The 15,548-nt window shown below is 46.3% G+C and overlaps 1 protein-coding gene across 1 annotated transcript in view; it reads right to left on the bottom strand.

Annotated features, from left to right (window-relative positions):
* The window catches only part of Pah (phenylalanine hydroxylase), a 66,134-nt gene that overhangs the window by 25,560 nt on the left and 25,026 nt on the right, over positions 1-15,548 (bottom strand). The window contains exon 4 of the mRNA XM_021174230.3: positions 4,814-4,902. Coding sequence (XP_021029889.1) covers positions 4,814-4,902 — 89 coding nt within the window. The remainder of the gene's footprint in view (positions 1-4,813; positions 4,903-15,548) is intronic.

The following is a 15,548-nucleotide window of genomic DNA, read 5'->3' as shown; positions in this document are numbered from 1 at the left end:
GAATAAAAATAATTAGTACATATTAATTAGTTAATTTAAACCATGAGCCCAGAACAGGCACATGTGAGCAAAACACCAGAGACATGAGACCTGCGGACTCCCATCTCAGAATGTAGGAAGTACACACTGAAATGGGCCCCTGAGCTCCTTCCATACCCTTAGTCCTTGTCAAGGCACCTACAGGGCCAGCCAGATGGCTCAGCAGATAAGGCACTTGCTCCCTCAGACCTGAGTTTGGTACCTGGGACCCACACAGAAGGAAAGAAGACACCCTCAAGCTGTTCTCTGGCCTGCATTCTATTTTTCTCTCTCCTAGCCTCGGCTGTCCTAGAATTTACTATGTAGACCAGGCTGGCCTCAGACTCAAGAGATCTGCCTGACTTGACCTCCCAAGTGCTGGGATTAAAATCGTGTGCCACCAAACACATGCTATAAATGAGTTTTTAAAATAAAAGAGAGCAGGTGTGTAGCAGAATTTTCCCTGTCCAATCAATTTAAATATTAATACAAGAAGCCTGTGATTGGATATGGAAAAGAGAGGCGGAGCTACGGTTTACAGAGACAGAGGAGAGGGAAGGAAGATGGAGGAAGAATAGGACGATCCAGATTCCCGGTGGCTTTAAATAGCCACAGGTAGCTAGGAATATCTTATAAGGGATGGACAATTACAGGACAATTCGTCTTATCTAGGTGGGCAATTTATATCAATATTGATTAGCTCTGAGTAAATTGTGTGGATGTTTTGTGGGGTGAGAATTTACTGATATAAATCTGACATAAATTACAAGCCTCAAGAGTTTTGATTTTACCGGGCTGCTGGGATTTGGGACCGCTGACCACACTGGTCACTGCAGGGGTTAGCCTAGAGGCAGAGGCAGCAAGACCGCGGTGCGGGGGTGGGGGCAGAGAGTAGCTGGGTTTAGCGCGGGATGGTGCCACTTTTTAAATATTCTCCGCAAGACAGGTGTTGAAATTTTTCTAAGGAAGAGGAACTGCTTGAATTCTATTTGTGGGGACGTAAAATAGTGTAGCCATCACAGAAGACAGTCTGAAGTCTCTAAGCATGAAAAGCAGCGCTCTCATACTCCTAGGTAAACCCATGCGCACACAGTCCTAGGGTGACAGCGTGCAACGCTGACCCCTGAGGAGGAGATGGAAGAGTGGCTTTCAGGGGCAAGAGATGAGAGTGTAGCCTTGAAAGTCTGGTGGAGGTTTGCCAGTGGAAAAGAAGAGACCGTGTGGCAGGGAGCACCTCAGGTAGAGGGCATGGTATGATCAATTTGCGGGATGGAAATTAAGCACATCCCTTGCGATCTGCCTACAAAGCTCATAGTTGCTGGCTCAGCTTCCCTCGGTGTGACTCTGAGAGAAGTTGATGCGCCTTCTTCCCCTTCTGCTGTACAGTTAGAGAGACTCGAGGGCACAGAGGAGACCTCCGGTGCCACTTCAGCTCCCTATCCTTACGGCCATGGAACAAGGCTCACCGATACAACCTCCCGAGGGTCCTCACCTGAAAATGAAAAGTCCGGCCCTCCCAAGTGTTGATTGACACTAGAATTAACCATGTGCTGAGGATTTAGACTAGTACAGAGCCCATAATCCAAAAAGGTTAGCTAGTAAGTGCTTGACAAATACTTGTGGAAAGGAAGGGGGGGTGTATGAAGGAGGAGGGGGTGAGAGCAGGAGGGGAGAGAGGGAAAGGGAGCAGGAGGGAGGGAGGAAGAAAGGGTGGGAGGGAGGGAGGGAGGGAGAGGGGGTGGGGGAGAGGAGGAGGGAGGGAAGGAGGGAAGGAGGGAAGGAGGGAAGGAGGGAGGGAGGGAGAACACAAATAAGGCAGGAGGGATAGAGTGAAGAGAGTGAAGGACAGACGGACAGACTGCTGTCTCTATCCCATTGAAGCTTTAGGCAGAGCACTTTTACCCTGGATTGCTAGAACAATCCTTCCCTTGCCTCATTTCACAGAGTGGTTGTTTGGGAGGCTCTGAAGCACAAGGTCACACACAAATGCCTCTTGCCAAGGGCAGGGAGTCAGGGGAGGAAAGGATCATACTGACTGCAAGGGACAGGGCAGAACAGAGGGTCCTTGAAGAAGAGCATCCCCTTCTAAGCTAGGCTGGTGTCTGCTTGCAGTTCACACCTTGAGGCCAGGCCTGTGGGGCCTGCAGCTGCAAGGAAACACCCTTGATTTTGCTCTCTGCTTGGCCCCTGTTCCCAGCATCTGATGAAAGATGGAGGGAACAGAAAGACCCTGGCGCCTCCTCTACAGGGGGACTGTGTACCTGATACGCTGTGTTTTTATGATAAAATTCATGACATGGAGAGGGTGGGAAGCCAAAGATGTAGCCTGGGTTGGCAGAGGGGAATGAATTCCGCAAAGTTTTAAGGCCAGCTTTGGCTTCTGAGGGGACACAAGGCTAATGGGAAGGACATATCCCTCTCTCTCTGGACTGGCCTCTCCCACCCACCCAAATGTTTAGGATTGAGGCCATCGGGAAGAACAGAGGGTCAAGGCAGGATACTGGCGACTGGTGAGAGAAGAGAAGTCCTGATGTGTTCACCCTGCAGGTTGAGTCAGGTCAGACTTGCTTTCCTGGGGGAAGAAATCTCTAGAGCTGTTTTGGCTTGCAGGGCCCCCAGATGAGAGGCAAAGACAGAGGCTTGTTAAAGGGAACATCAGAGTATCTGAAGTGTGGCCTTTGCCACCTCTAGACTCCATAACATGGGCTGTGTCATATACAGGAAGACAGCAGAGAATCTGTCTTCCCCGAGCTGGTATTTTCAAATTGTTTTCAGTTTGGTTCAATTTCATTTGGTTTGACCTAGTTTTGGTCTGCTCTGGTTTGGTCTGCTTTGCTTTGGTTTGGTTTGGTTTGGCTTTGGCTTTAGAGTCTTACTACATAGCTCAGGCTGTCTTAGAATTCAGGCGCCTCCTGCCTGAGGCTCACCAGCGCTCACTACCATATCTGTGAGGCAACGTATGCCAGACTTACATAGGATGCCTACAAACACTTCCATCCTTATTGTAGGATAATTTATTCTAACGTCACAACTAAGGTTCGGGAAAGCCACTGTGAGTCTTTACAAAGATGTGAGGCAGAGACTGACACTCGGTGAAACAGTGAAGATGGGCTTGTGGCTGGCAATACCTGGTAAGTGACAGCACCAGGTAGGCATGCATATGTGCATACATGGAACTTGAGTGTAGGGCGACTCTCCCAGACAGAGTCAACCTGCTTATGGGAAAGTGCCTCTGGGAAGAGCAAGCCTCCTGTGAGCTGTTGGACCTCACAAGGTAGTGAAGAGCTGCTGAATAGATGCAGACACACCCTAGCACCAACCACACTAAAACCTTATTATTATTTTTTAAAATTCTGAAAATAGTTGTTTTCCCCTGATTTGAAGTGTAGAGGGTGGGATTAACTCACTCCTTGTTTCTGTTCAAAGAGTAGTTTTTCCACTTTGTTTTTAATTGAAAGATTGGATAAAGAGAAAATTCTGGATAACTGAAGTTGCTGGATAACTGAAGCTTCATTGCTTTCCTTGTGCACCCCAAGTCTGCGCACAGGGCTTTGCTACACCGGATGCCCATGCTCTAAAAGGCTACTTCCTGGTTCCCCATTTCTTGAGTTTTTGCCACTAGCCAGGCCTGTGTCTTCAACTACCCTGAGCACTGGAGTAATATCCAAAGAGCCAAGGTTCAGTTGACAGAGGACACTGGAGAAGGTACCTGTCATGGCCGGGCCTGTGTGGGATGGAAACCTCAACCTGCTTATGGGAAACTGCCTCTGGGAAGAGCAAGCCTCCTGTGAGCTGTTGGACCTCACAAGGTAGTGAAGAGCTGCTGAATAGACGCAGACATACCCTAGCACCAGACACACTAAAACCTTGTTCATAAAAACAGTTGCCTGGTTATTAAAGGCCAGAGAGTCCACTGCCTGGCAGAGAGCGGAGAACCTAAGGTCATAATAACACACTGCCCACCCACAGAAGCTACCAGACCACCCTGAGCTTTGGCCTAAGCTGTTCACTTCCAAGGACCATTGGCCCAAGAACGAGGAATAAGAAGACCCTCTCTCTCTCTCTCTCTCTCTCTCTCTCTCTCTCTCTCTCTCTCTCTCACACACACACACACACACACACACACACACACACCCCAATCCTGATTCATTCTTCTAGTGAGAACCCATTAAAAGACGAAACAAAACAGCAAAAATCCATGCCCTCTGCCACAGGACTCAGGGCACAGTGAACTTCGCCACCACTCACTCTGGTGTATAAGACTTATGAAAGTCTGACCCAACCCCTGTGTCAGCTGGCTCTCTCGATGATGTCATACCTAAGGTACCACCCACCCATCTTCACCACTGGCCTAACTCTTCAAAGCAGATGTGAGTCTCTCAGCCAAATACCCCACCACCCCCACTTCCTTCATCTGACTAGAACCTTCTTCTCGGCTCTCTGAAGGTACAATGTCACCTCTCTCCCTGTCCCCTGGCTGTGCTTGATTTAAATGTCCATAAAACATACAAAGGCAGAAAAATAAATACACAACGGCTGTATAGGGATAGCATTTTCTGGGCAGCCGTTCACAGTCACTCTAACAGCAATGACCGAAGCAATGACGACAGTGAGGTCTCGTTAATCTTTGCTTCCCCAGTCCTGGCTTCTGCAGGAGCTCAGTAACATTCTTGTAACCGAATAAACAAACACATTGCTCCAAGCTGAAGGTGTAGGAGGAGGGGAGAGGAAGAGAAGATGGAGGGAAGGTGGAGAGAAGGGTGGAAGACTCTAATCCTCAGAGTCCTGGACTCACTGGGTGGTCTGCATCCAGTTCGGCTCCATAGCTGAGAATCTGATTGGCGAATCTGTCCAGCTCCTGAATGGTCCTTGGGAACCAGGGCACTGTAACACAGAAAAGGCCAAGTTCTGAGTGCAGGCTGTAGGACACATGGCCAGCAGCCTCTCTGAGCCCCAATCAGTCATGTTGATGGTGACAGTAAACAAGGCTCTGCATAGCTCTTAAATTCCATTTCCATTTTCTTGGGAAACTGATTTTAAAACACATCCCAAAGAGGCCACCAGACTTAGACTGAACCTTGGCCCAGGCTGTTCTTTGGGACCCTCTGTCTCAGAGATTAAGGAATGAGGGGGGGTCTTCTACCCAGTCCTTTACTGCAACCCACTAAAGGACTCTTTCCCTGTCCACAGAACACGGGACAAAGGCAAATTCTGCACCCTGGAATATTAGACCTTTGGAACTCTGACTGAAGCAGAGCCCACACCCAGCTCCATCTCACGCCTGAAAGTTTTCACGAACTGTCTCAAATTCATCCCCTGCCCACCACCTTTAGCAGCAAAACAAATGATACATAGCCCCAAATATAAATTAGACAGAAGTTAAAAAGAGAAAGATGAATCTTCAGACACCAACTCTGTAGCCCGTGACTCCCTCCTCAGTACCTTGGGTATCCCCGATAAAACCTTTTGATCTCAAAGCCAATTACGGCCACTGGGAATTTGACAGTCAGGTCACTTGGAGCTTGCTTTCCAAAGTAACACCATGGGGAAGGGCAAGGTACTACGTGAGTTTTGTGTCTGCAATGATGGTGTTTTTCCTAGAGAAAGATCACAGCAAAGAGAAGATGACACTACCCAAATCCTCGAGCCTTATAAGAGATGTACTGGGTCCACGTGCCCTGTGTATGAACAGAGACCAGGAAAGTGTGAACTCTAGGTCCTTTGAGGGTAAGAGCCATGAGGGCTGAGTGGCTGTGGAAAGGTTGAAGGGAAGATCAAAAGATGGTAGGTCTCTGGTTATATTAACATATAAGGTTTTAACAATAGCAGCCACCATTCACAGTCTCTACTCTGATCTAGTTTCTGTTTCTGAAGTCCTTCCTTAGATAAGGAAGATAGTACAGCCTCTATTATACAGATGAAAAAGCAAGGATTTAAAAATCTGAGAGTCAAAATAATCGATTTAAGATTAAACCGGGACTAAGACAGGGCTAGAATCTTAGGAGCAGATAGACATGGCAGGGTTCTTTTTAGTGAGCCAAGGCAGTGGCTATTAACCCTGAAAGGAGGCCAGAGGGCCCAACGTTGAATTTGCAAGCAGCCCCAGCCTAGCGCCAGAAGATCGGCAACTCTGTGCCCACTCCCTTCTCTGTGAAAATGGAAAAGGTAACAAAAGGAAGGGCAGCTGATGTTTTCTGAAGCATTACCATGTGCTAGGTACTGGGGTTACATTTGAGATGGAGTTTGTCCTTTAATTCGAGGTTGCCATGAGGAAGGACAGAAGGAAGTAATGGATGCAGCCCAAGGTAAGGTTCCACCGTCTACTGGCTCAAGTGGGATGAGAAAGAGCACTACTGCCATCTAGTGACCAAGTTGAGGAAATGCTCACTGGAGCTCTAAGCAGGCCTCTCAGCAAGGATTTCCCTAAAACTTCCCCAACTGTGCTCATAAAATGAAGTCAGAGCCTGGTTTTTGTGGATCCAAGCTGCCCAAGCTCTACAATTCCCACATCAACGATGCAGAAAAATGCAGGTGCCGCTCTAAATATTCTTTACATGGTGAACTGTTTGGGTATCAGTATAACAAAGGCACAGGAGTGCTCAAACGCTTTGTGACTGCAAAGCACTCTAGTTATCAACAGCAGATGAACAGGTTTTTAAGTGTGTCTCTACTCTGGCTGAGTAACTTCTCCCCGAAACCAGCCCTTTATTTCTGGCTAATATCGGGGATAACTCAATTCCAGAGTTCCGTAGGTCACAGACAATATACATACATAATTGCAAGGCACATGGACACATGCCTGCCTGAACGCACATGCACACATAAGCACATGTGTATGCACTGCTAGTGAATGATGGAGCCAGGATTCACATTCAGCTGCCTCCATGCTGGTCCCTGGGTCTTGATCTCAATCCATCTGTCACATGGGGGCAGCGACAGGGCCACCTGATCGACAGCACTGGCTCTCAAGCTTGACTGGCTCTTTAGTTTCTCACACTGGGGTTTTCATGACTTTAAAGCACAGGTCACTTGTCTGCATCCCTTTGAGTGGTTACAACAGATGCTCTCAGCATAGGCGCTTACATGACGGATTTGGTCCTCAAGGAGTTACTGAAGCTGCCTCCTCCCACCCTCACCAAGGCACCATGAGGAAGGTCACATTTTTTTTCCTACTTTACAGATGAGGGAACTGAGGAGAAGGGAGAAAAGTCTAAGAAGAAAACTTCTTACTCCAGACTACTGGAACTTTGGAGTATCTATTCAAAAATGCATTCCTCCTACCCACCATGTATAGGGGCCACAAGGTTCTTGTGCCCTAGGGAAACCAAGAACGCTACACATGGAGATGTCAATGAAAGGGATGTGTATACCTGCTTTCCACCCAGAGGGCTGGGAGTGAATGCCATTAACAGCCTGGTGATTTGTGCTATCTGTAGGGCCAGGCATGCCTGAGTCCACGAGACGTTTATCCCAGACCCTTCCTCTCTAAACCTTTAGCTTAAGCATTGTCTCCCATTGAATTGAAACCATCCCTTGGGGACGTGTCAGAAGCCACACCTGATTCTCCCCTAGGCCCTTCAGCTACCTTAAGCTCTACTGCACACATGGCATTGAGATCAGTGCTACCAGAAAATCTCTTCCAAAAATACTACTACTGTTCTTAAATGCCTAAAAATATAAACGGACCGGAATCAGATCTAGAAGTTTGAACCAACACCAGCTAACTAGGTCACATTGAACTAGATTTCCTTCCTGCCTCACAAGAATCATTTCTCTTTACAGGGACCCCCCACAGCGATGAGAACTGCTTTCCAGCCCTGTCCCCTAAGCTTTGCCTGAAGCAGCCCTTTCTCCTCGAGCCCCGCATTTTCCTGATGTATTGAGACTCTTGCATTGACACTGGTGTCTGTTTTCTTGTAATATCAGAAGTGCCAAGAAAAGGCCAGGTCTCCCATGAGACCTCACCTGTCTCTCCAAGTGTTACAACCAAAAGGCCTCTCTGAATGGTCCTGGTCTGGACAATGAGACCTGCCCTTCTCCCCTACACTGAGCACAATTAACAGCCCCATCCTCTCAGTTCCCATTATCCTTTGTTGCTTATTGCTTACTAATTGCCTGAGAGTCGCTTGCAGGTCAGGCAGCACTTGTGTCAGCAGGAGCACAAGCTAAACTTTTTTGTCTGTCATAGTGCCCTCCCCAGACACTCAGGCTTCCCAGCATCCCAGCATGTGTTCCAGCACCCATGCAGTCCATACCCTGGGCATGAGAGGGGACAACACTAGGCTACTCTGAGGTGATTACATTAGATGAGGGCAGCACAAAACAAGCAATAGAAAAACCACAAAGAAAATGGAGCCAGTAGATGGAAGTCATGGGTATGCTATTGCATTAATTTCTTTTTAAAATTCTCCAGCTTAGTTGATGTATAGTTAAGAAACAAAACACGTATATGTATGTATTTAACAATAATCATTCTATATACATCTGCATTGTGAAATGATTACCACAGTCAGGTTAATGAATTCATAACTTAATTAACTTAATTAATGAATTCATAACTTCATATAGTTACCACTGTGTGTGTACACGTGCAGATGTATGTACATGTATGTACATGTATGCATGTCTATATCTGTGAACATGCATATATACACATAGATGTGTGGGTTCATGTGTGTGTGTGTGTGTGTGTAAGATACAAAATGTCTCTCATCAACTTCAAGTATACACTGTATTATTATTATTATTATTATTTTCATGTTAGATCTCCAGAGCTTATTTATCATACAACTTAAACTTTGTACCATTTGACCAATATCTCCTGATTTCTCTCCCCCCAGCACCTGGAAAGAGCCATTCTCTGCCCCTGTGAATTTGACTTTCCAGACTCCTTGAATAAGAAAGGCCCTGAATTTGTTTTCCTATGATGAGCTGATTTTACTTCGCAAAGGCCCCCATTAATATTGCAGCAAATAGAAAGTCACCTACCATGGGTGGATGATATTCCATTTACACACACACACACACACACACACACACACACACACACACACACACGACATTTTCTGTATCTACTCACATACCTATGGAGATTTCTCCACAGTAAACAAGGAAGTTCTGGTGTGTTTTTAAGATACTGATTTCATGTTCTTTGAATGTATAACCTTAGGTGGTATAGCTGGGTCACATGCTGTTCTAATTTAATATGAGGGGCAATGACATACTGGGTCCCATTAAACCAAACCAGTGCACTGGTCACTCAATAATGTACAAGGATTCTCTTTTTCCACCCCCTCACCAATACTGGTCATCTCTTCTCCATTCTGTGAATCATAGGATGCTATGTAAAGATGCCTCCTGTTTCTTGAGATGCTAGAGACTCGGTCCTGCTCTGCTGGAGCCCAGTGGGATCTGGAAGAGTCAAAGTTTGTGCCTGCTTCACTGTTTTCCTGTGTCTTCGGAGTACAGTCGGTCTAGCAATGGCAAAGAGCCCCACAGTGAGGCCAGACTGTGCTCTGCTCTTACCATCTGAGGGACCAGAGGAGTAGTGACGCCTCTTGGGACTCAGTATTCCTTCTGTAAAATGTTCACGGGAGAATAGCTACAGAGCATACCTTCATACGAACAATTAAATGAGTCAATATATATGCTTTTGATGAAAAGTTATGGTTCATAATGAATAGTATTGTTGGTCAATTGTAAACAGACACAGAGAGAGACAGAGACAGACAGAGAGAGAGAGGAGAGAGAGAGAGAGAGAGAGAGAGAGAGAGAGAATTGCTTATCACTTACCAAATACATTCTGAGAAGTGCACAATTTCATCTGTGTGATTCAGACAATATTCATGCAAGCTCATCCATCACTATCACTAAGCAATATATGGGGTCCACTGTTGTCTATAACATCTTTATATGGGCCTGATTGCATATATTGTCACATATGTACACACACACTCACACACATTCACAGGAGGGGAGAGTGGGGAAGGGAAGGAGAAGGGGAGGAGGAATGGGAGGGGAGGGGAGGGAGATAGAGTTGGGGAGGGGAGGGGGAGGGAGTTGGGTTGTTCGTCACACAAAACGCAGAGTAAAACTTCTAGAAAAACTAATACACATGCCATTTCCTTTGTAATATAATTATATACACAGTTGTGCTTCGACTTCTGGATCCACGAAACAGATTCAAATCATCTTTCTTTGCTGCTAGATGAACTGAATACTACAGCAGACAGGACACATCTTAGTCCCAAGGTCAGCACACAGATCGTGGTCGATCCATGTTTGCCGTGACAATCGATTTAATAATTCTGGCAGTAATGAAAGAAAGAGGAGAACCAGAGTTTGGAGTGAAGAACTGTTTCTCCATCCAGTCCGGGTATTAACACCCTTCCAAATACTGTGCCTCAGTTTCCCCCCATAAGCCATGCATGTTGTGTTTACTTTTTGCTGAGGTCCTGGGTGAGTTTTGTGTTCTGAGATGTGTGGAACGCTGTGAGAGGTGGCCCAGAGGACCTGTGAAAAGAGGCTTTCACCGCAGTCAACAGGGCAGCTGTGTTTATCTTCTGGGAGTAGAGTCCCTACATTTCAGCCCTCAAGTTACTGTCCACAGCATCTCCTCCTCAGACTGAGCTGTGCTATATCCCAACTGAACCCCAGAGGGCAACAAAGACAGTTAGTCCCAGCTCTGACGAGTTCTTCCTTCAGAGCAAAAACAATCTATTTGGGCTCATATAGCTTAGTTCAGGCCTCGTAGTAGAAAAGAAATGACTTAGTTAATAATTATCATAAACAGATCAGAGAAGTTGAAAAAATTACAAAGAGTTCAAGACATAAACAACTCAACAGCCTGGTTGGTAGGCCCCTGGCATTTGAGATCAGGGCCTGGTCTAGAGACTATGGGAGACCACAAGGCCTCTTTATAAGGAAGGGGCATTTTGTCTACCCAGGTGCAGCGGCCTCTGATGACCTTCAAGCCTCATCATCATACAGAAATGTCCAGAGCACAAAGCAATGCAGGAAAAATAAAAGGCATTTCATGTTTTCTGTTGAAAGATTTCTCTGCTAGCTCACAGCTTTTGGACTTTATGCGATTTGCTTTATCTCTCGGTGGTTCCGTAGTGTCTCATTTGAAAAAATGATCATAAAAATCATATGTCTCTCAGGGGATGAGGAGATGACTCAGTGCATAAAGCACCTTCCTAGCAAACATGAGAACCTGGATTCACATTCACGAACTCCATGGAGAGCCAGTCAAGCGCCTGTGATCTCAAGGTTCCTATTGCAAAATCGGAGGTAGGGGCAGGAGACTCACCAGTAGCTCACAGGCCAGGTAGTCTAGTATACACACAGGATGAAACAAAGAGATACTGTTTCAAAGTAGAAAGAGGGACCAGTACCAGAGGTCGTCCTTGGAGCTCTACACTCATGCTGTGACATGTACACACTGCACACTGGGTGTGCACACATACAAGAGAGATTAAAATGATGAGCTATGTACAAGCCCATAAAGAAGTCTTACAGCAGTGTTTAACACGTAGTAAGGGATTTTAAAATATTTCATCATATCTTGCTGCTATTAGAAGGCCAAAAGGCCTGGGATTCACTGTTGGCAGCTTCCCAGCCCTACCTCAACTCTCCTCTCCTCCTCCTCCTCCTCCTCCTCTTCCTCCTCCTCCTCAGCCCTGGCCAGCAACCTGTGTCCTATGGAATAGAAGGACCCAGGTCCGTTAAACGTTTGCAGGCTCTCACCTTGGAATAAGGCAGGAGTCTTGGGAAAAGAGATCCCGTGGAGACAAGGACCCAGTATAGGGGTAAGAATGGCCAGGGGCATATGACTTCATTTCTCTTCAGAGTCTGAAGAAACAAGCAGTCTGGGGACCCCCTAAGTTAAAAGTATGGAGCCCAGAGAAAGCACCTTTGGCACTCAGCTCCAAACACATCTCTGCCCTGACACCACGCAGGGAAGGGTGAACACCCAAGACGGGAAGCCAGCAGGTCTCTCCATGCCCAAGGATATCTTCCTAAGCATAATCCATGTGTGTCTGAGCGAGTGACTTGCTCCCCTAAGAGTCTGGATTTTCCTCCGTAAAATTTATGGGAGAATAAAACCAGCTATCCATCTCCTTCTTTGGTATGGGAAGCAACGAACCTGTAACAGGTGGCTCTATCGCCAGCCATTGTGTTTGAACCTCATAGCAAAGTCCACAGGTGCTTGTGGCTAAGTAAATATGCTGATTTAAGCTGCTGGTGGCCCAGCTGAAGCCCACTTTTGCGCCCCGCAGCCCGTAGACTTGACCAATTTGTCGGCCAAAAAAGTTCTAATTACCTTTTTTTCCCCCTTCTTTTGATGAGCTAAAGCAGGACCCGCCAGGGCCTTGAAGAATTCCTTTCTGTCTTCCTGGATATCATAAAACCTACCTTCGTCTCTGTACACTTTCTTCTCAGTAGGGTTGCAGCCCCACCCCTACCCCCACCCCCGTACACAGGGGTCTCACTCACAATGCTGAGAAGAGGCACTGACCCCAGTGACCCAGGCCTTCATTTTGAAAACTTAAATCAGATTAGCTCATTAATGACCTTGCCAAATACCCCAGTGGTGGGTCAGGCTCTGCAAGCCCCTCCAGAGGCGCTGGGCTTGGGGTTAATGAATTACCGAGCCGGCTGGTGCAACAGAGGCTCTCTGTGAAGCCAGTGGCACCCGGGAGGGGGTGCAGATCATTAATAAATATTGATTTGGCTCCAAAGGAAGCAGCCTGCCAGAGAGCAGGCCCCTGGACACCCACGTTGCGGTCCCATTAAGTCAGGGTCAACTGTTCTACCCAGACGTCGAGGGGACGGCTGGCTCCAGAATGCTCCCAAGGAAAAGGCTCCCAAGAGCTGACTTCCTGCTTCGTGGGTCAGTGAGAGTCCATTAAATCCACAGCAGTTCAAGGCAGACAGATCTCAATCTAACTCTCGTCCTCCATCAGATGTTCACCAGCCCCGGGGCTGAGTCAACAAGGCACCCAGGATGGTGGCCAGCCTGTCTCAGGAAGAGCAATAAATCCTCCGACACAGAGACCCAGAACAGAAGGGTATTTTCACCCCAACTCCAGGCTCCCCCGTGTCTCCTCCGAGGCCATGGCCCCAGCCTCCTACTGAAGCAGCTACTGTGTGAGTTCCAGGAGCCATTGCGAAAGGAGAGGGCATGGCTGCCCGATGTTGCAGGTGAAGACCTCCAAGGTCTTACACTTCCTTTAAAGAACTTCTACGTCTGTTTCTAGGGACAGAAAAACCATCATCAAGGTCTTGGCAAGAGTAAAGGAGCCAAAGCTTGGCCGGTAGGATAAGCTAACACCCTCTGCATCCTGGACATAGCAGTATCTGACATGATGGGATCCTGGTGAAGCACACAGCCTCTATTTCCTAATCCGATTCTTAGAATCACAAGTAGAAATGAGTGAAGACTAGAAATTTCAGTGAAACGTTGAAATTATAAATAAATGATAAAATCTGTAGGGCCCTTTACTGTAGGGTCTAAGTTAGAGCTACTCTCCCACTGACCCTTCCAATGAGTCACGTGTCTCCATTTTTTTAAGATTTACTTTATTTTTAACCAGAGGAGGCATGTGCATACGAGTGCTATAGCCAGAGGAGGCCAAGTCATTGGGGCCCCTTAGAGATGGAGTTACAGGAAGTTGTGAGCCATGGCACTTGGGTGCTGGGCACCCAATTCCCATCTTCAAAAAGAGTAATATGTGTTTTAAACTATGAACCATCTCTCCAGCCTCAAATATACTACATGTCTCTTACAGGTACATAGTGGCAGGTTACCCATTATATCCCCATAACATCCAATTCTGCCTTCTAAATACTTACAGGATCTGAGATAAGCTGATATATCTCTCACAACCTGAGTTATGTTCAACTGGCCTATGTCGGGTCAAACATAATACATGTAATGCCTTATCTAACCCCAAGTCTTCCTCTCCTCCCACCTGTTGGACCAGAGACTGAGTTCAGTGTACGCCAAAGGATACTCCTTAGAAATACTATGTCTCTCCATCTTGCCATATGTCACATCATACAGCAATGACTTCGCACCAGGGTGGGCATCACACCTGCTTTCCCTCCTACTGTTAATCCCAGATGACTGATAGATAATGTCAACCCTAATGTGGGGAATGTTGCCACCAATTCCTGGTGTTGGCTGAAGTTGTGGATGACAGCCACATCTCTCTATTGAGGCCCAGGTATGTCAGAGACTAAGGTCCCATTCATCTGGATCATGTTCATTTCAATCATTTTACACCCAAGATTAGAGCCTCTTTCATGACCTTGTCCATGAAGGGTAGGGAGTAGCACCGTGGGTCTTAGTTATGTCTCTCAGATGAAGAAGAAAAGGCTGGTGGGAGTGACCATTGAAAGGGGACAAGTGGCCATGTAGAAAGTAGAGAAGTAAGCACTGGCCCTTGACTTTTAAATTATTGCTCTTTCTGGCTCACTATGAGGTTCCCCTTGGGCCAGTATGAATGACAAGTTGGCATTTAGTTACAACCATTTTCGAAACATCTGTGTCACATGGAGAAAAGACATTCTCGGTTTGTTCCCTCTAACTTTCATGATCTCAGTCTTAGCCCAAATAGCATGTGGTACTGACCTCTATTTAACAAAGACTGTAAGTTTGGGGACTCTGGATCTGAACATCCGGTGAAAATCATTGTGTATCTTGTTAAAAGACTCATGTATTAATTTACTGACAATATAGGCCCTGCGTGACAGCCTCTATCAAAATTATATCATGTAATCCACACAATCACATTAGCATTAAATATCTTCACATTTCAAATGAGCTGCAAGAGGCTTAAGGAGAGCAATATAGCATTCAGGGAGCATCTAAACGAAGACTTAAAACAGTGATACAACCGTGAGTTTCCACAAATCCAAAGATACGCCATCTGCAGATACAGGACCATGAGCATCTAACAGTTGTGCCTGTGAAAGCCACACACAGGGCAAAGCCAAATGTATAGGGGAAAGTTTTAGTTGACAAGGGAAGGAGGAGTTAGAAACAGAATACACAGACAGAGAAAGCAATAGAAAAAAAATAAAGATGCAGGTGGTGAGACTGAAGAAACTTCAACCATCTGGACCACTCAGCCTTAAGCAGCTTTTTGCTAAAGACTCTTAGGAACCATGACTTCTTTGAAAAGTGTTCTTGTCTTAAAAGCAAATAGGCGTGCACACATGTGCACCACTTTGCCAAGTCTTGGGAGAGGCAGGTCAGAGCCTTTTATGGGCTCCTACCACTGATCACAGAAATCCTAAATGAATGTCAAACATCTGTCTTACTCAGTATGGCTCTGCAGAGCGGGGATATTGAGGAAGAAAAGAGAAACCTGTAGAGGATTGAACTTAGAGGCAAGAAATGTGTGTAATAATGATTCGTCTGTCTTCTATCAGTAATCTTAACTCTATGCTAGGCAGATAAATAAGCGATAGCATAGAGATAGATAGATAGATAGATAGATAGATAGATAGATAGATAGATA

This window comes from Mus caroli, unplaced genomic scaffold (genome assembly GCF_978045245.1).
Source record: "Mus caroli unplaced genomic scaffold, Mus_caroli_1 scaffold_9, whole genome shotgun sequence".
Taxonomy (NCBI): domain Eukaryota; kingdom Metazoa; phylum Chordata; class Mammalia; order Rodentia; family Muridae; genus Mus; species Mus caroli.
Note: the sequence above shows the minus strand (reverse complement) of the source record. Positions and strands in the feature narration are given on the sequence as shown.